The 22489-nt window shown below is 42.4% G+C and overlaps 1 protein-coding gene across 1 annotated transcript in view; it reads left to right on the forward strand.

Moving 5' to 3' along the window:
• Positions 1-351: 351 nt before the first annotated feature.
• The window catches only part of CTXN3 (cortexin 3), a 46307-nt gene continuing 24169 nt past the window's right edge, over positions 352-22489 (forward strand). The window contains exon 1 of the mRNA XM_063964249.1: positions 352-849. Within this exon, the coding sequence (XP_063820319.1) occupies positions 819-849 (31 nt within the window). The 5' untranslated portion in view covers positions 352-818. The remainder of the gene's footprint in view (positions 850-22489) is intronic.

Raw genomic sequence — 22489 nt, forward strand, 5'->3', positions numbered from 1 at the left:
GAACAAGAACAGTATTTAATAGCATAGACATCCTATTATAAATATGTGAGGACACTGCATATATTCTGTATCCACTAGGGGTATTGGGCCCAGTACCTTTCACGTGCTGTATCCCTATTAGTCACATCCCTGCACATGAGTACTATCCACTAAGTAATTGTAATCTCAGCGTGTCTTACCATACAATTGCACTGACAGAGGCGACAGGATTGTGAGTGGTATCAGTTTCCTGGTACAATCAATCCTTAAGTTCTTTCAATCTAATTTTATAGTGGGTCAAGCAATCAAAAGAAAGTGACGTGCCGTATATGTATTTCAATTATATGTTCGTGGACAAGTCTGAAGGGCACAAATAGGGATCAACATGAAGTCTGGCTGCTATAAGTGTGCTAATTGGAATGAAAAAAAGCTGATTGCTGACAGTAATCAATAAAGTGGGAGAGGTACGCTTTATAAACGCATGGCTGTGGATGGTGTGGGAATACCCTGCGAAGTCTGTACTGCCTGTGAATTTCAATGTCCTTCTGAAGAGGATTTCAGACAGGCTGCACGACTGCTTCTCATCTGTGGAATACATTGAACCAGGGCTGCTGAGATAGAATTGAAATCAGACTCTGCCTTTCAGAACATGCAGCGACATCAGCTCATGACATCTAACATGAAGGAGCTAGCCTACCTAAAAGTTACTCCCATTTTATTGCTTTTCCCACACGCTGGTTAAAATGTCGGGCTTTAAGCTGACCTCTCTTTGCTTTGTGGGCAGTGAATTTGTAAGAATGAAACTTGAAGATATACGTAAATAACTGACATTGCCGGTAATGGATCAAGTTTTCTACCGACTAGAACAAGGTACTTGAGAGCTTATATATGTTTATTCCTTATTGGTGTATATGTAACGTTTGGCTGTTCTGCATGTCTCATTTGAGCTTTCATTTATACAACTTATATTCTTTATTATACATCTTATTGACCTAGCTATGGGACTGCTAAACAAAAAATCTCAAGGGGGATATATATTCATGTATATGTCATGAAAAGAATAACATACGTAAACAGTAAACCCAAATATTACATGTAGAGAAGCTGATTATTAATTTGTGTCATTGTATGTCTTTCCAACATACAAACTAGGATAAACATCATTTAAATCTTATTATCATTAATATTTTGTACTGAAATGTTGTTTTTCAGTATACAGTCACATACCTCCCAATATGTCCCTCTCCAGGAGGGACACAATGCTCTGCTTCTGGACTTTTCTCTTAATTTAAGATTGCTGGCACCTGTGTTGAACAGGTTAATGGATAAGAAAGGTGTTTCAGCACAGGTGATGGCAATCATAAATTAAGAGAAAAGTCCAGGAACAGAGCATTGTGTCCCTCCTGGAGAGGGTCATGTTGGGAGGTATGCAGTCACTGCTGTTCACCTTTCAATGAATTTAAATACTGTATATTATTTACAGTATCATATAATACTGGAATAAGACTCTTTTTAAAACTTGGAGTAAACAAGTTTCTCTCTTTCTACATGGAAAGTTTATCATTCCGTTAATTGCTGCATATTCAAGTTTGAAATTGATTATATAAATCAGGTATATTAGGAGACAATACCACAGCAAGATACTTGTAGCAAAATACAATACTGACATGGATAACAAGGAGAAAATACAATTACCATTTACCACATCTGATGAAAGTTCAGTTCCTGTGAAATAGCCCATATTACAGAAAATTCCATTATACAATGGTATTTGAGTCGCAGTTTTCATATTTAATATGCCCTGAATGAGCAACATTTGCCGGCCAGCAACACTGACACTTGGAAAGGATGATTTGTGTAAGAAAAAATAAAATGATAAAGAATTAAAATTTGTGTGAAGGAGAATATGCATTTTGGGAGCATTTAGAAAGAATCAATAGCAAAAGGGTTTGGCTTAACGCTGAGTGGCATTAGTTGTGTCACAATGTGATTACTTCCACAACATGCAATAATTGGATTTGTCAGAGCTTTGCAAGACTTTTCTTACCTTAAAAAAACAAAACATGTTTTTATTGATGCAGTGAAATAGACCAGAAAGGCAGTTCCCCTGTTTTCCAGTGGTCTTAGATATCTTGTTCTTATACTGGAAAAACAGTGCCAAGTTTAATTGGCCAGAAATAATTTCTAGTTGAACTATCTCTTTGTTGTATATTATGCCTTGTCCATGATGCGGGGATGGGATACATTCTGACATCTAATAAACCCTGGCATAGATTTATCATTAAGTTCAGTTGGCCAGTGGTGACTTTTCTGCAAGTTGCTTTAGTTACAATTGCAGCACTAGCGCTCTTTGGTAGGTTAACAGCTCTCAGGCCTTTTTTTTTGGAAAGTTTTAAAACTCTCATAACCTTCCATAAAAGCAATAACTGAGAAATGATTAGGTATATGCTGTATGGTAAGCTTGACCTTTGCTACCCAGAAGTATGAAGGCAGCAGGAATGAAAGGCTTTTCACATAATTCTTAACGTTCAACCAGTGGGCAAAGTGATGGAGTTGGGAAGTAAAAGTTGTGTAAATGATATATAAAACCAGGGTAGAGTAAGTAGGGGTGTGCAAGTGGTGTCATCACAGAGAGTACAGGGCTTTGGGGAAGGTACCATTGCTGCCCCATGGTTAGCTTGATGCCGGGAATGGCACTCTGCAGTCAGTATCACTGCAGCAGTGCCCCCAGAGACACCCTGCAGTCAGAGCCTCCGGGCAGTGCTGCACTTCTCGATGCCAGCGCCCCCCCCCTCATCTGCGCAGCATCATTATGTCATGTGCTTACAGGGTGGAGCCAGCACAGGGTGCTCCATAGCCCTGTTACGCAGCTGATACAAACCTTCCCATTACCATAGAATTTTCCTTAGTATCCATCAAAGCTTCCACTGATTAATACTGTTTGCTAGATGGATGTGAAGTTTACAAATTATTTTTTGAACGTCATATCCTATATAAGAGAACATATTTATCTAGATCGGTTTTAATTTTTTTATATAATGATATGATGACAAGAAATGGGATTTAAAAAAAATTTTTTAATTAGAGATGAGCAGGTACGGGTCTCAGAGAACCGAACCGTACCGAACTTCACCATTCGAGTCCGGTTCCGAGCCAGGCACGGGTTTTCCCGCCTGACTCGGAAACCAGAATGAGGCAAAACGTCATCATCCCGCTGTCGGATTCTCGCGGGATTTGGGTTCCATATAAGGAGCCGCACGTCCCCGCCATTTTCACTCCGGCATTGGAGAGTGTACAGAGAGGATGTGTCTCCGTTCTCTTAGTGTCCGTGGCTTGTGCTGAATCTGTCCAGTCACAGTGCTTGTGTCCTCTGCTGCCATATGTCCAGTGCTGTCCAGTGGTGCTGTGTTGTGCTGCATCAGTTCAGTGGTGGTGTGTTGTGCTGCATCAGTCACAGTGGTGGTGTCCTCTGCTGCCATATGTCCAGTGCTGTCCAGTGGTGGTGTGTTGTGCTGCATCAGTTCAGCGGTGGTGTGTTGTGTTGTGCTGCATCAGTCATTCCAGTGACCAGGCAGTCACAGTGGTATACGCTGCTGCTATATGCCCACTGCTACAGTATAATAATAATAATAATAATAACAACAACAACAAGTCCCTCACAGTGTTGTTGTGTTGTGCTGCATCAGACCAGTGGTAGTGTCTTGGCCATCAGTCATTCCAGTGACCAGGCAGTCACAGTGGTATACGCTGCTGCTATATGTCCACTGCTGCCTAATAATAATAATAATAATAATAATAACAACAACAACAAGTCCCTTACAGTGTTGCTGTGTTGTGCTGCATCAGACCAGTGGTAGTGTCCTGGCCATCAGTCATTCCATGTGCTGCATCAGTCACAGTGGGGGTGTCCTCTGCTGCCATATGTCCAGTGCTGTCCAGTGGTGGTGTGTTGTGCTGCATCAGTTCAGCGGTGGTGTGTTGTGCTGCATCAGTCATTCCAGTGATCAGGCAGTCACAGTGGTATACGCTGCTGCTATATGTCCACTGCTACAGTATAATAATAATAATAATAATAATAACAACAACAACAAGTCCCTCACAGTGTTGCTGTGTTGTGCTGCATTAGACCAGTGGTAGTGTCCTGGCCATCAGCCATCAGTCATTCCTGTGCCACATATTGTGTTATATAACTCCAGAAACATAATGGAGAACAAAACTTTAGAGGATAAAATAGGGAAAGATCAAGAACCACTTCCTCCTCATGCTGAAGCTGCTGCCACTATCCATGACATAGACGATTAAATGCCATCGTCATCTGCCAAGGCCGATGCCCAATGTTATAGTAGAGGGCATGTAAAATCCAAAAAGCCAAAGTTCAGGAAAAAGACCCAAAAAAAGAAATTGAAATGGTCTGAGGAGAAACGTAAACTTGCCAATATGCCATTTATGACACGGAGTGGCAAGGAACGGCTGAGGCCCTGGCCTATGTTCATGACTAGTGGTTCAGCTTCACATGACAATGGAAGCCCTCATAATTGAGGCCTTGACACTTTTGTTGGTGTTAGACGTGTGTCCGGTATCCGCTATTAGACAATTGATGGAGGTATTGTGTCCCTGGTACAAAATCCCATCTAGATTCCACTTCACTAGGCAGGCGATAGCAAGATTTTGCCATTTAATTCCAGTGATTTGGACGTATAATTATTAATTACAGTGATCTTGCCAATTAATTACAGTGATTTGGACGTATAATTACAGTGATTTTGCCAATTAATTACAGTGATTTGGACGTATAATTACAGTGATTTTGCCAATTAATTACAGTGCTTTGGACGTATAATTATTAATTACAATGATCTTGGCAATTAATTCCAGTGATTTGGACGGATAATTACTAATTACAGTGATTTTGCCAATTAATTCCAGTGATTTGGATGTATAATTATTAACTACAGTGATCTTGCCAATTAATTCCAGTGATTTGGATGTATAATTACTAATTACAGTGATCTTGCCAATTAATTCCAGTGATTTGAACGTATAATTACAGTGATTTTCCAATTAATTCCAGTGATTTCGACGTATAATTCCAGTGATTTCGACGTATAATTTCAGTTGGAATTGTTTGTGTCGCTTGGCTTAGTCATACAGCTACCTCATTGCACCTCTTCAACATCTTTGCATGAGGTGCTGTTTGGGGCCTAGTTTTTGAAAACTGCCATCCTGTGTGACACTGCCGTATGAGTCCAGGTGTACTGCTGTATTAGTCCTGGGGTACTGCCGTATAAGTCCACCAATTGCAGATTGTTTTTAAAAGTGACTGGAGCGTGCTGGAGATGCTTTCAGTAGACTGAACAATTGCGGCCCACTCTCGACATTCAGCCACTGCGTGACACTACTGGATGGGCCAGGTGGTTGTGTCGCTTAGCTTAGTCATACAGCAACATCAGTGCACCTTTTTTTCTTCTTTGCATCATGTGCTGTTAGGGGCCTTTTCTTGATATCTGCCCCGCTGTCTGCCACTGCAGTGACACCCCTAGATGGGCCAATTGTTTGTGTTGCTTGGCTTAGTCATACAACTACCTCATTGCAATTCTTTTTCTTCTTTGAATGATCTGCTGTTTGGGGCCTTTTTTTAATATCTGCCCTCCTGTCTGCCACTGCACTGCCACGCCTAGATGGGCCAATTGTTTGTGTCGCTTGGCTTAGTCTTACAACTACCTCATTGCAATTCTTTTTTTTCTTTGCATGATGTGCTGTTTGGAGCCTTTTTTATATCTGCCCTTCTGTCTGCCACTGCAGTGCCACTCCTAGATGGGCCAATTGTTTGTGTTGCTTGGCTTAGTCATACAACTACCTCATTGCAATTATTTTTCTTCTTTGCATGATGTGCTGTTTGGGGCCTTTTTTTTTTTTTTTTATATCTGCCCTCCTGTCTGACACTGCAGTGCCACTCCTAGATGGGCCAGGTGTTTGTGTTGTCCACTTGTGTCGCTTAGCTTAGTCATCCAGCAACCTTGGTGCAACCTTTTGGCCTAAAAACAATATTGTGAGGTGTGAGGTGTTCAGAATAGACTGGAAATGAGTGGAAATGATTGTTATTGAGGTTAATAATACCGTAGGAGCAAAATTACCCCCAAATTCTGTGATTTTAGCTGTTTTTATGTTTTTTTCAAAAATCATCCAGATCCAAAACCAAAACCAAAACACGAAAGGCTGGTTTTGGCTAAACCAAGCCAAAACCAAAACCCGAAAGTGGAATTAGAACCAAAACCAAAACACAAAAGGTTATATTTAGCAGTGGCAAAACTAAGGTTTTAGTCACCCGAGGCAAGGCAGTAATACGGCGCACAACCCCAACTCCCCTCCCTCCGCTCCCCCCCCAAAAAACAAACCCTTTCTGCAACACCTGAACCCCCCTCCCCAATGCCAGCAACCCCTGGCTGTGGTCGGCAATGGCAGCAGCCCAGACCAGGGTGCGTATCCCAGCTAGCTACAGCCCTGGGTGTATGGGTGATGTGGGTGGGAGGAGGCTGTAAAATTGGGGGTTATTAGTGTGCCAGTCACAGGATCTATGCTACAGGATATCTATAGTGATGACAGTCACCCTTCCCAGTGTCACCGCCACTCTGGCATCACCCTGCTGCTGCCTCTCTTCTGGCCAGTTCTCACATGTGCTGTTCCCCGCAGCTGCATTCACACCCTTGCACCTGCACACATAGTGCTCCACAGGGTGATGGGTCATTATTGCAGTGGCCCCCCCCCTCCTCTGTGTAAATGTTTCTCCTTCACCATCTCCATTATGCCCACTCCCCCTGCAGCCTGTCTCTGCTCAGTGTCCCCACATCCCAACGCACAATCTCCACTATGTCCGCTCCTCCCCATATACTGTCTCTGATCAGTGTCCCCGCTTCCCCCACACCATTTCCCTTGTGCCCGCTCCTCCCCCCAGCCTCTGCTCAGTGTGCTTGATTCCCCCACACCCTCTCCCTTGTGCCCCTCCCCCACCCTCCCCTACAGGATTTGCTCAGTGACAGTGCTGCGGATGTTAGCTCTCACCTGTGAGCTGTTCTGGCATCATCACACTGCTGCTGCTTCCCCAAGCACCACTCTTCCTCATCTCCCAGGCATTGCTCCAATGCACTACTCCCAGCAGCTGCACTCACAACCCGACTTCAGCACACACATCACTCCCACTGCAATAATTCTCTAGATTTGCCCCCTCATATCTGGCAGCCAGGGAAATTGACCCATTAAACACCCTCCTCAGTTATGGCCTTGGATTTATATATACCAAGTGATTGACAATAAGAGGTAGTTTAAACCTCTAGACTGGTGGCAGGCTTGTGTGTACATCACGTTCTCTGTGGTCCTATCAGTTTAAGGTGTGTGTTTTTAATGTTATAACATTAAGGCTGTGGCTTTCTGGGCCTCTTTGTTGCTAACTTCTGGAAGAGCCAAGTGCTGCACTTGTACGTTTATTGCTCATGCATTTTTTTTTATCTTGTGTTCCTTTACTGTCAATTTTTTTGTTCTGCATTTTGATATCTTTCTCTTCTCCCTCCTTTCTCATTGTATTGTATTTTTCTCCCCTTTCACCTCCTCAATATTCTCTTCACATTATTTTTTCTCTGCCTTCTTGTTTGCACAGACCTATACCCCACCTGCATTGAATGCAGCACTCCCTGCATGTTACCTTAGTTGGGCCCCTCTCTTTCCCTCATTCAGGACTGCCCCTTTATCCCCGTCCAGGCATCCATCAGGGCTTTCCATTCACACCTGCCGCAGTGATTGACGATTTCTTGACTCTGGATCTGGCAGGCAGTCATCTTGCCGTGCTGGGTTATCAGTAGGTGGCTTGGCCGTGCAACATTTAGGTCGTGGCCAGCACCCATCTAGCAGCAGCAGCTGCGTCTGAGCACCTGATCACCTTAATATGATCATATCAAATCCAAGTATGCAGCGAGGTTCTAGGGGGTATGTATGGCGTGCTTACAACTAGAAATTTTGGATGCAACGTTTTGGAGGTGTTTATTGAGGTCACACAAAGTCAGTGAATAGCATCTGAGGTGCCTCCAGCATGTTATGGCCAGGGCCCTGGTGGCATTTCCACACAGTTGACTAATAAAGGACATTTTTGTATTTAATAATATGTCATGTTTGCAGCGCCAGTAGTGCTGTTTTTGACACTGTTTCTACTTGCACTGTGGTGGAGCCCACCATGTCTCCAACTTTTTCTGGCTAGGTGGTAAACAACAACCATCCAAGCCAGTGGGCAACAGCGGTGCTAAGTAAAGAGCCTTCAGCAGTCTGTTTGGGTGTTATGGTTAAATGGTTGGACTGGTACCTAAATAGTTCAGATGCTCTGTTGTTATTTGCTGGTTTTCATTTCAGTTTTTGCTTGCCCAACGTTGGTGCAGTTCACATTGCATCCACTCAGAACCTCTGGTCTGCGATGCAGCTCCAGGTTAAAGTGAATGAGAAGGTAGAGAAGGAGGTGAAGATGGCGCGTATGACTGGTCCTTTCATGGAACCGCCTTTGGAGGGATTAGTCCTTTCTCCCTTGGTGTTGTTCCCAAGTAGACTCCTTTCAAATTTAGATTCATTCTGCCTCTTTCTTACTCACCATGGTGATCTATTAATGATGCTATACCACTGGAATTTTGTTCTGTGGTCAACCAGCCTTTCAATGATGTCTTGAACATCGCTCGAGACCCCTTGCTTTTCTAGGCACGATTGATACGGAATCTGTTTTTGATTTGTTAGATTATTGTGCATTGTTGGATTGTACTGGTACTCCCACCATGCATTTTCCTCTCTTCTTTAGTATATTTTAAATAAATAGTTAATATATTTTTTCTGCCAAATCTATGTCTCCATGCTCTCAGTTATGGTTATGATTATGTTATAGTTATGTATAAGTGATGTTCACACATAATACCCTCAGTTAACAGAAGGTTTAGTGGATTGCTAGAGCTGACAACCTTCATGATCAACAACTATTTGCTTGAGCCCTCAGACATCCATAATTGATATGGCTAGTGACAGATATATGGGCATCACTGCACGAGTCTGGATATGTTCACAATAGTAAGAACATCCACTATACTCTACACCTCTCCAGTCAGGAGTAAATCTGCATATGTGTGATTTTACAAATGTAAAGATTTTATGCTATGCAAAAAGGTGTACAGATGTGTCCTTTTCTGTTGTACGCATAGCGGCATGTGTCCCCTGAGATTTGCGGGTGCGTACGCTTGTACTGTATGTCCAACTTAGCATCAGCCGCTTACTGGCTTTATACTGGACATTATATATATATATATATATATATATATATATATATATATATATATATATAATATATATTTCTCTGACGTCCTAGTGGATGCTGGGACTCCGTAAGGACCATGGGGAATAGCGGCTCCGCAGGAGACAGGGCACAAGAATAAAAGCTTTAGGATCAGGTGGTGTGCACTGGCTCCTCCCCCTATGACCCTCCTCCAAGCCTCAGTTAGATTTTTGTGCCCGAACGAGAAGGGTGCAGGCTAGGTGGCTCTCCTGAGCTGCTTAGAATAAAAGTATATTTTAGGTTTTCTATTTTCAGTGAGTCCTGCTGGCAACAGGCTCACTGCATCGTGGGACTAAGGGGAGAAGAAAGGGACTCACCTGCGTGCAGAGTGGATCGGGTTTCTTAGGCTACTGGACATTAGCTCCAGAGGGACGATCACAGGTTCAGCCTGGATGGGTCCCGGAGCCGCGCCGCCGGCCCCCTTACAGAGCCAGAAGAGCGAAGAGGTCCGGTGAAATCGGCGGCAGAAGACGATCCTGTCTTCAGACTAAGGTAGCGCACAGCACCGCAGCTGTGCGCCATTGCTCTCAGCACACTTCACACTCCGGTCACTGAGGGTGCAGGGCGCTGGGGGGGAGCGCCCTGAGACGCAATATAACAGATAATACCAGCGTGGCCAGGCACTTTCTACGATTTCATGACAGTGATCATAAAAAAATGAGAATTTTTGGTTTAGAGCATGTAGAACTTGGAATCAGGGGTGGTAACATCACTAAGGAGTTGTTAAAAAAGGAATCCAGATATATTTTCTTATTGGATTCCCTGACTCCCTCTGGACTGAATGAGGAGATTCATTACTCGGCATTCATCTGAAGGATGTGCCCTCTGTAACTTCAATACCTGTCAGACTGCCAGGAGAAAGAGGCAATATCTATCTTCTATTTTCTATACGGGATGTAACTTGGTTATCCACCTTATAAGTTAAGATTAGTAGGGAAATGTAGCCTCATTTTTCTTTATTTCTTTCCCCTCATATGAAGGATGACATTGGTTCCTCTTCTACTCCATTCGAATAAGGAGTGGATTTTTTACTCTCATGGGGAGATCATGGGTACATATATAGGAAGTCTATAATCTACCTTGGACTAAGTTATATATGTCCACTAACCTTACATTCCTATGATTGGACACCAAAGTGAGCCAGTCATCATGGAGGTACATTCCTGGTCCAAGGGTTTCCTCTATCCATTGACTGTTAGTGTACCAACAACAGTAAGAAAGATACTCACCAGAGATGATAAGAGTACCTTATTTATCACAACTAAAATTAAATACTTACCTGTGTAAGAGTACTCCATTTATTACATCTAAAAAAGAATACTTACCTGTGTTCGGATAGATCATATGGTTCCTTTCTTGGATAAGAGATGTTTCTCATATGGGAAGTATAGAATGGTAAGGCACATTATATGGGGCATGATAGAAAAAGTATTATTGTTATATCAAATAAATAATAATTCATAATTTTTTATCACTATGGAGCGAATCCACATCTTATTTTGTCTACATTATATCAAACAGTATGTTCATAATCTTTTATTCAATCTCAATAAGGGGTATAGAATACGCAATATCGGGGGAATATTTTGGAAGCTTTTTCGTTTAATTAATATATGTATGGATCCTATATCAATGTTATGTACGGATTATAAATGAATACAGGATATCTCTGTGGCACAAGATAATCTGCCACTAGAAGTATATATCACCAGTCACTTTCACTATGTCACTATTAGAAGTATATATTTCTGATCACCTTCACTATGTCCACATGACAGATTAATAAAGATCGTATCTAACATACTCTGCAGCCTGGGGATATATATTTCTCCTCACACTTTATATTAAGTAACATTACACTAATACCACACATTAAAATCACATGCACTTATTACATGATGTAATTTTTAATGGGTAGTTTTTTTGCTTTTTTCACTTTGATGTTTTAATTTAGCATGGAGTGTGTCACCAAAAAAATTTTTTTGCACATGTATCCACGTGCACGTTATCATTATCCACATTAATTATATATATTCACATATTTCATTTTATTTTTTCACTTAGGTCAAGTCTTGTATTTGTAGTGCAATACATTCCATCCTATTGGGGCTATGTTTTGCACTCAATTATTATTATTTATTTATCTATTTGAAGACACATATTTTTGATAATATGGTATATACACTTATATATCGATAATGGAAATCTTTCCCCGCATTTTTTATTGTCAGTACAGAAGTAATACATTGTTACCTTTTATCATTATACACATATGTATATTTAAACCGTTTGAGACAGTGTGTCATAATGTGGGCAATAATGGATGGATGGTTTAACTGCAGACTAATAGATAAGATTAATCATATATATCTTGCTTTATCATGGCAGAGTATCTAACATTAACACATAGACACATGTGCTAACCATATACCCATTAACTCCCAAGTATTGGGAATGTTACTCTCAGCATGTAATCAATGCCGCGGCTGTGGAATTCAGCTGAAGGCATTTACGAGTGTTCGACTTAGCGGCTCAGGAACGGATGAACCGCTAACGGCTCTCTTGTCTTGGTCTGGTTTGAAATGACTGAGATGAGCGGGCATTGGCTGGCTACGCTTCTCACGCCCTATCACTGTTCCCCTTCTCCTATAAAACTTTCTAGTCCGGCGGGCGCCGTTTACTATAGTGCCCTGAGGAAGCTCGTTAGGAGTGAAATGCGCATAGGCTTTAGCTATGTGCTCCCGTTTCAGTATTCATGTTTAATGTTGTGCTAATGATATATAGTATACCTATGAGACCTATAGTGTGGCAATAGAAGCCAAACCTGCATATAGTAGAGAGGAGTCTGCTAACATATTTATATACCTGAAGCTCCTTTTATATGCTGTGGGATAGCTGACACTATTAATAGATAATAGAGATCTTAGGGGTTAGAGATCAGTTTGAAAATATATTCATACACTGTTAATTTGTGTGCTGTGGGAGAGCTGACATTAATAATAAATAAGTGTGACCACAGGTGTCAATGCCAGGCACTGGATTGTCCCTGTATTTAGTGGATATTTAACGTCATTGTATGTACACTGCAGTCTGCTGACAAATTGGGGCATGATCCTCTGGGACATGTATAATCTATAACATATCTGATTATGACCTCTAATACTTAAATGTCATTAACATGCCCAGCATGGACATAATTTAATTCTTGCAGAGCACCAGTAATGACTGCTGCTTAAATACATACGTTATACCATCTCACATGAACAGTGTGGAACACTATGGTATTAACATCACATGGGATATAGTGTAATCCATTTACCTTGTACATGTATCTGAGCATCAGTAACAATAGTAACTGAGGTCAGAGAGTACTTTAATTGCAATAGTTAGCTGTGAATAAAGGTCAGTGGAATTATCCCTATTAGTCCCCTATAACACAATAATATATCAGCATTTCCTGCACCATATGACATCTCAGAGTTTCAGGCAAAGGTTACATATTCAGCAACCTTGTTTCACTCCTTAATTCATAATATCAGAAACAAGTAACCATACTCACAGCCTAAGGGGCAGGAGTGGAGATCTTGTGTTGCATATTCTTACTTAAGTATAATCTGGTTACAATTTATGTAACAGTTTGCAACTTTCTAGCGAGACAGCATATCTCCCTCTATCACAGCATAGCAGGCTCATATGAATACAAAAACTGCAGGTCTCATATAAGTATAGCACTGTTACAGTGCTGCGCAAATATATGTGTGCAAGTGCACAACTGTAATAAACACAATAAAATATATGAAGGGAGACACACATTAGCTTTGTTTTTAAATCTTTATTCACATTAGTTTACTTTCTGTCACCCTCTATTTATTCTTTATTCTATGAATTTTAATATTTCGCTCTATTTTCAATAAAGGACAATTGAGTCCCGTATAAATACACAATTAAATAAACCTCTATAGTAATTAAGATCACTGAGCATTCAAGTCCTTACTTGATACTATTATTGGGGATATATGTGTGTCATAATAATAATTGTATTAATGATTCAGTAGTTGGATGCGTGCACCTTAAATGTATCTGGTTTCTTTTTCTTTTCCCCCTCCTATGGGGATTTGACTCCATATCCTTGTTTAAACCAGTTGGTAGCACCTTTTATGAGCCTTTGAACCTTGCATGCATGCATATGAATCCCTACAGTAGGGTTTAATGAGAAATAATTATAGGCACTCCAACAGATTCACAACATAATACATAAATCTCGGTGCGGGTTACTCTCCAGACCTGGTTAAAGGCTTTGCCTGACCAGTACTGGAACTTTTAGATAATACCTTAGGTTGGCTAAAGAATACATCACATATAGCTCTTGGGCTATATGGATGTATTTTAACCCCTGCCATTTTTTACAGAAAAAGCGGGAGATAAGGACGTCGTGAAGGGGCGGAGCCTATCTCCTCAGCACACAAGCGCCATTTTCCCTCACAGCTCCGCTGGAAGGACGGCTCCCTGACTCTCCCCTGCAGACTTGCTACTGAATCAGGGTAAAAAAGAGAAGGGGGGGGGCACTATTGGCAGCTAAAAACTATATAAACAGCAGCTATAAGGGAATAACACTTATATAAGGTTATCCCTGTATATATATATATAGCGCTTGGTGTGTGCTGGCAGACTCTCCCTCTGTCTCTCCAAAGGGCTTGTGGGGTCCTGTCCTCTATCGGAGCATTCCCGGTGTGTGTGCTGTGTGTCGGTACATGTGTGTCGACATGTATGAGGAGGAAGATGATGTGGAGGCGGAGCAATTGCCTGGGTTAGTGATGTCACCTCCTAGGGAGTCGACACCTGACTGGATGATCGTATTTAAAGAATTAAGTGATAATGTCAGCACTTTGCAAAGAACGGTTGATGACATGAGACAGCCGGCAAATCAATTAGTGCCTGTCCAGGCGTCTCAGACACCGTCAGGGGCCCTAAAACGCCCGTTACCTCAGTGGGTCGACACAGACCCAGACACGGATACTGAGTCTAGTGTCGACGGTGAGGAGACAAACGTAATGTCCAGTAGGGCCACACGTTACATGATCACGGCAATGAAGGAAGCATTGAACATTTCTGACACTACAAGTACCACAAAGAAGGGTATTATGTGGGGTGTGAAAAAACTACCAATAGTTTTCCCTGAGTCAGATGAGTTAAATGAGGTGTGTGATAAAGCGTGGGTTTCCCCCGACAAAAAACTGCTAATTTCTAAAAAATTATTGGCACTATATCCTTTCCCGTTAGAGGTTAGGACACGTTGGGAAACACCCCCTTGGGTAGATAAGGCGCTCACACGTTTATCTAAACAAGTAGCGTTACCGTCTCCTGATACGGCCACCCTCAAAGAACCAGCAGATAGAAGGCTGGAAAATATTCTTAAAAGTATATACACACATACTGGTGTTATACTGCGACCAGCAATCGCTTCAGCCTGGATGTGCAGTGCTGGCGTCGCGTGGTCGGATTACCTGACTGAAAATATTGATACCCTGGATAGGGACAATATACTGTTAACTATAGAGCATTTGAAGGATGCATTACTATATATGCGTGATGCACAGAGGGATATTTGCACCCTGGCATCAAGAGTAAGTGCTATGTCCATTTCTGCCAGAAGAGCGTTATGGACGCGACAGTGGTCAGGCGATGCGGATTCCAAACGACATATGGAAGTATTGCCGTATAAAGGGGAGGAGTTATTTGGGGCTGGTCTATCGGACCTGGTGGCCACGGCAACGGCTGGAAAATCCACCTTTTTACCCCAGGTCACTTCACATCAGCAGAAAAAGACACCGTCTTTTCAAACTCAGTCCTTTCGTTCCCATAAGTACAAGCGAGCTAAAGGCCATTCCTTCCTGCCCCGGGGCAGAGGAAGGGGAAAAAGACTGCACCATGCAGCCGCTTCCCAGGAGCAGAAGCCCTCCCCTGCTTCTGCCAAGTCTTCAGCATGACGCTGGGGCTTTACAAGTAGACTCAGACATGGTGGGGGCCCGTCTCAAGAATTTCAACGCGCAGTGGGCTCACTCGCAAGTGGACCCCTGGATTCTACAGGTGGTATCGCAGGGGTACAAACTGGAATTCGAGGCGTTTCCCCCTCGCCGGTTCCTGAAGTCTGCTCTACCAAAGTCTCCCTCCGACAGGGAGGCAGTTTTGGAAGCCATTCACAAGCTGTATTCCCAGCAGGTGATAATCAAGGTACCCCTCCTACAACAGGGATAGGGGTATTATTCCACGCTGTTTGTGGTACCGAAGCCGGACGGCTCGGTGAGACCAATTTTAAATCTGAAATCCCTGAACACTTACATAAAGAGGTTCAAATTCAAGATGGAATCACTCAGAGCGGTGATAGCAAACCTGGAAGAAGGGGACTATATGGTGTCTCTGGACATCAAGGATGCTTATCTCCACGTCCCAATCTACCCATCTCACCAAGGGTACCTCAGGTTTGTAGTACAAAACTGTCATTATCAGTTTCAGACGCTGCCGTTTGGGTTGTCCACGGCACCTCGGGTCTTTACCAAGGTAATGGCCGAAATGATGATTCTTCTTCGAAGAAAAGGCATCTTAATTATCCCTTACTGGGACGATCTCCTGATAAGGGCAAGGTCCAGGGAACAGTTAGAAGTCGGAGTAGCACTATCTCAGGTAGTGTTACGTCAGCACGGGTGGATCCTAAATATTCCAAAATCGCAGCTGATTCCAACGACACGTCTACTGTTCCTAGGAATGATTCTGGACACAGTCCAGAAAAAGGTGTTTCTCCCGGAGGAGAAGGCCAGGGAGTTATCCGAGCTAGTCAAGAACCTCCTAAAACCAGGCCAGGTGTCAGTGCACGAGGGTCCTGGGAAAAATGGTGGCTTCTTACGAAGCAATTCCATTCGGAAGATTCCATGCAAGAACGTTTCAGTGGGATCTACTGGACAAATGGTCCGGATCGCATCTTCAGATGCATCAGCGGATAACCCTGTCGACAAGGACAAGGGTGTCTCTTCTGTGGTGGCTGCAGAGTGCTCATCTACTAGAGGGCCGCAGATTTGGCATTCAGGATTGGGTCCTGGTGACCACGGACGCCAGCCTGAGAGGCTGGGGGGCAGTCACACAGGGAAAAAATTTCCAGGGCTTGTGGTCAAGCATGGAAACATCTCTTCATATAAACATTCTGGAACTAAGGGCCATTTACAATGCCCTAAGTCAAGCGAAACCCCTGCTTCAGGGTCAGGCGGTATTGATCCAATCGGACAACATCACGTCAGTCGCCCACGTAAACAGACAGGGCGACACGAGAAGCAGGAGGGCAATGGCAGAAGCTGCAAGGATTCTTCGCTGGGCGGAAAATCATGTGATAGCTTTGTCAGCAGTGTTCATTCCGGGAGTGGACAACTGGGAAGCAGACTTCCTCAGCAGACAGTGGACGCTCTGGTGACACCGTGGGTGTACCAGTCAGTGTATGTGTTCCCTCCTCTGCCTCTCATACCAAAAGTACTGAGAATCATAAGAAGGAAAGGAGTAAGAACGATACTCGTGGTTCCGGATTGGCCAAGAAGGACTTGGTACCCGGAACTTCAAGTGATGCTCACGGAAGACCCGTGGCCTCTACCTCTAAGAAAGGACCTGCTCCAGCAGGGGCCTTGTCTGTTCCAAGACTTACCGTGGCTGCGTTTGACGGCATGGCGGTTGAACGCCGGATCCTGAAGGAAAAAGGCATTCCAGATGAAGTCATCCCTACCCTGGTCAAAGCCAGGAAGGATGTAACCGCAAAACATTATCACCGCATTTGGCGAAAATATGTTGCGTGGTGTGAGGCCAAGAAGGCCCCTACAGAGGAATTTCAACTGGGTCGTTTCCTCCATTTCCTGCAAACAGGACTGTCTATGGGCCTAAAATTAGGGTCCATTAAGGTTCAAATTTCGGCCCTGTCGATTTTCTTCCAGAAAGAACTGGCTTCAGTACCTGAAGTTCAGACATTTGTAAAAGGGGTACTGCATATACAACCTCCTTTTGTGCCTCCAGTGGCACCTTGGGATCTCAATGTTGTTTTGAGGTTCCTTAAGTCACATTGGTTTGAACCACTCACCACTGTGGACTTAAAATATCTCACATGGAAGGTGACGATGCTGTTAGCCCTGGCTTAAGCCAGGCGTGTGTCAGAATTGGCGGCTTTATCATCTAAAAGCCCTTACTTAATTTTTCATTCTGACAGGGCAGAATTGAGGACTCGTCCTCAATTTCTCCCTAAGGTGGTTTCTGCTTTTCACATGAACCAACCTATTGTGGTGCCTGCGGCTACTAGGGACTTGGAGGACTCCAAGTTACTTGACGTTGTCAGGGCCCTGAAAATATATGTTTCCAGGACGGCTGGAGTCAGAAAGTCTGACTCGCTGTTTATCCTGTATGCACCCAACAAGCTGGGTGCTCCTGCTTCTAAGCAGACTATTGCTCGTTGGATTTGTAGTACAATTCAGCTTGCACATTCTGTGGCAGGCCTGCCACAGCCAAAATCTGTAAAAGCCCATTCCACAAGGAAAGTGGGCTCATCTTGAGCGGCTGCCCGAGGGGTCTCGGCTTTACAACTTTGCCGAGCAGCTACTTGGTCAGGGGCAAACACGTTTGCTAAATTCTACAAATTTGATACCCTGGCTGAGGAGGACCTGGAGTTCTCTCATTCGGTGCTGCAGAGTCATCCGCACTCTCCCGCCCGTTTGGGAGCTTTGGTATAATCCCCATGGTCCTTACGGAGTCCCAGCATCCACTAGGACGTCAGAGAAAATAAGATTTTACTTACCGATAAATCTATTTCTCGTAGTCCGTAGTGGATGCTGGGCGCCCATCCCAAGTGCGGATTGTCTGCAATACTTGTACATAGTTATTGTTAACTAAATCGGGTTATTGTTGTTGTGAGCCATCTTTTCAGAGGCTCCTTCGTTGTTATCATACTGTTAACTGGGTTCAGATCACAAGTTGTACGGTGTGATTGGTGTGGCTGGTATGAGTCTTACCCGGGATTCAATATCCTTCCTTATTATGTACGCTCGTCCGGGCACAGTATCCTAACTGAGGCTTGGAGGAGGGTCATAGGGGGAGGAGCCAGTGCACACCACCTGATCCTAAAGCTTTTATTCTTGTGCCCTGTCTCCTGCGGAGCCGCTATTCCCCATGGTCCTTACGGAGTCCCAGCATCCACTACGGACTACGAGAAATAGATTTATCGGTAAGTAAAATCTTATATATATATATATATATATATATATATATATATATATATATATATATATATATATATATATATATATATATATATATATATTGCAATAATCCGGCACTCGTATGATCTCCAGTGTATTTGCCCGGTGCCCTCCGAATTAAGCTGCAATTAGCATACAGCTCCATACAAAAGTCATTCGCGGCGGCACTCAGGACTGCGTATCCAAATAAAATCACAGACGCATAAGGTAGCTTATCAACGTTTTAGTGCTTACGCACTTTTATCAAGATGTGTCACAATAATAATACAACAAACACTTACCCTCTAAATAGACCCAGTGAGTGAACGTCTCTGGCGCCACTTCCCGCCACGCCATCCGAATCCTTGACGTCGCTAGAAAATGACGTCAGACACACTCGACATGTTACCTAGTAACCAACAAACAATACACATAGATCCCATTATTCCTCCTCTATAGCAGCAACAGCGAATTACAACTGCATATCTGTGACATTTAATGCATCATAGATGTAATCATAAATGTAATGTTCAATCATGAAACATGTCAAACATCGTATAAACACAATTTAGAATAAATATTGCTATAATCAATAGCAGGCTATTAGCAAAAACATTCTTTTAAAACACTCCGGTCAGAATACAAAGAGGGCACAGTAAAGCATTGTCAAACAAATGACCTCTAGTGGAAAACACTCTGACTGACATAACATTAAATAACTAGCAGCAAAGTTCAAGATAGCAATTTAAGACTAATTATAAATAGCAGCTTAAGCCCAGTGTTTCATTTAGTCCTCTAGGGGACAACGTGCCCAACCTATCTATCCATTGGACCTCACGCTGTAACAACATCTTTTTCCTATCACCCCCTCTGGTGGGCATAGGGATGTGGTCAATAATACGGTATCTAATGGACGTAGGTAACATGTCGAGTGTGTCTGACGTCATTTTCTAGCGACGTCAAGGATTTGGATGGCGTGGCGGGAAGTGGCACCAGAGACGTTCACTCACTGGGTCTATTTAGAGGGTAAGTGTTTGTTGTATTATTATTGTGACACATCTTGATAAAAGTGCGTAAGCACTGAAATGTTGATAAGCTACCTTATACGTCTGTGATTTTATTTGGATACGCAGTCCTGAGTGCCGCCGCGAATGACTTTTGTATGGAGCTGTATGCTAATTGCAGCTTAATTCGGAGGGCACCGGGCAAATACACTGTGGAGATCATCCGAGTGCCGGATTATTGCATTCTATATGGGAAGACACCTTGCATTGACACGTTGCAGTGAGTATGTGAAGTGTTTTCTGCTATCAAGGCACCGGCTCCGTTTATTAATACCTCATATCAAGACACAGTGGAACTTTGTTTGTTTGGCACGAGTTGTTTAGCACGTTGCTGGGATTCCCTTTAAGCACGCAGCACTTTTTTGGTTTATATAAGAACTACCATCATTGAATCAAAATGTCTACATCTATTCCGGTCAATGCGGAGGTTTTACATCAACGGGTGGTTTTAACCCCTGGTAAATCATTTAGCTACTCTGACTCTGATGCTGAAAGCATTCTCTTTAAAGATGATACCACCAATCAAGTTCGTGTGGATAATTTACCTGATATTTATAAAGATCTTTTAAGATTGAAAAAGAGGGAGATCGATTTCCTCTTGCACGGGCATACCTTATCCAATTATTATAGAGACAAAAGGATTCCTAGGGGATTCCGCATTAAAAACATTCCCACTATTGGGAGATATAATGCGGAGTTTTGCAATAATACATACAGCACAAAACAGATACATATATATAATAAACTAAGACCCTACAACCCTACAATGTGCTGAAAAAGGAGCTACACCTTAGGGAAATACCCCCTGTTAGATGGGGAACAGTGTCAGAACATAAATACAAACGGTTCTCAAAGGAGCTAAATCATTCTCAAAGGAGCTAAATCACCTACACATCTCAGTTTTCAAAGGTTTAAAGACCATGAATAGAATAAAGCGTTTATTCACTTATATGAACAATGAATACATATAAAAGACTGATCACAAATCTGTATCATCAGTAATATAAAATAAAACAGCATAAAATCTTTGACAATGCATCAACAGTTATACTGATTGTATTTGATTGTATAGAACGATCTTCTGATTCAAGTTTTTTTCAGAAGCAAATTAGATCTGTTGATGAAAACCCAATGCATTTTGCCCATAGGACTTCATCAGGGGTCTAATATCAAAATGCAGAAAGATGGATGCCCATCTATATGGATGTCAGTCGTAAGGTATGGACAGAGCAGTGATACTACTGACGTCCAATTTGGGAACCATTTGTATATATATATATATATATATATATATATATATATATATATATATATATATATATATATATATATATATATATATATATATATATATATATATATATATAATATATATATATATCGATGTGTGTGAGCGGCACTCTCAGGACTTCTTATAAATAACAGGACATCACCCTGTCAATGACTGCAACGTTTCTGTTTTTATTATAAAACCGTCATCAGGCGTACATAAAGTAATTTAAAACAGTGTTTACCTATATACATTCTAAACACCATGTGCAAACATGTTCAGGTGCAGCCGGCAGCGTGCACTTCCGCCGACGTCAACCAGAACGGAACAATAAAGTGAAACACCTCGTTAACCCTTGAACAACCATAGGAGGTTCTGGTACAAATAGATACATAATAATAAAAAACCGAAGCTAATGCCAAGATGTAATAATGTTACTAATATATCAATAGCTACAAATCTGTAACAATGTTAACATATAAAAGCGCTAAGCAGTAGTCACAGTATGTCTCACATAAAGGAAATATCACAATTACTAATCTAAGGACTGTAAACACAATAATAAAGAAAACTTGAAAAAGATATAGTTTCATTCAAACCATGGGGTGCTATCATATTTAGGAAATAAATCCATTTGGTCTCACAACGCAATAATAATTTATTGCGATCTCCTAATCTACGACTTTCAGGTATATGATCTATCATTTTGTACCTCAAACTGGAAAGACTATGGCCTATGGCTTTAAAATGTTTAGCTACAGGCTGCTCTGAAGACCTACCTTCAATAGCTAGCTTAATGGCACTCCGGTGTTGTGCCATGCGCTCCCTAAATGTGCAGGATGTTTTTCCCACATAAAGAAGCCCGCAAGGATGTGAATGTTTCTGTCAGTTCTTCAGGCTTCACTACCTCATTATACAGAAAGCCGACTGATTGCAATAATTATCTCCTAGCTTCCAGTCATCACCCTGAACCCCTTAAAAGGGGTCTTCCTTTTTCCCAATTGCTCCGAGTTCATCGCATTTGTAGCGATCAACAAGATGAACTCTTGGGCCGGTCCTGGTTCCAAAAATACGTCGAGCCTGATGCTGGTTTAAAAAATATGGGGACCCCTACATCTATTGTCCCCCGTATATTTGGAACCAGGACCAGCCCAAGAGCCCAGTGCTGGTTGTATAAATAACGGGGACCCCTACACAATTTCACCCCCCGGTATTTTAACAACCAGGACGGATCAAAGAGCCCGAGGCTGGTTATGCTTAGGAGGGGGTACCCCATGCAGTTTTTTTATTTTATTTTTTAACTATTTCTATACTGTACACAATGAAGCACTGCACGGATCTCACTGATCCGGCCGTGCTTCATTGTGTTAAGTCCGGCAGTATTTTACTATTTTCTCCCGTAAAATACTGCCGGCAATACAAATTACACCGACATCGTTGAATTTGAATTGAAAAAACACGGTAGTTTAGTAAATTACTGTGTTTTTTATTAAAAAGTTGCTAACTCACACTGCCAATGTCAGCCGAGATTGACCTCGGCTGAAATCGGCAGAAATACAAATGTTAG

Source organism: Pseudophryne corroboree, chromosome 1 (genome assembly GCF_028390025.1).
Source record: "Pseudophryne corroboree isolate aPseCor3 chromosome 1, aPseCor3.hap2, whole genome shotgun sequence".
Classification (NCBI taxonomy): Eukaryota; Metazoa; Chordata; class Amphibia; order Anura; family Myobatrachidae; genus Pseudophryne; species Pseudophryne corroboree.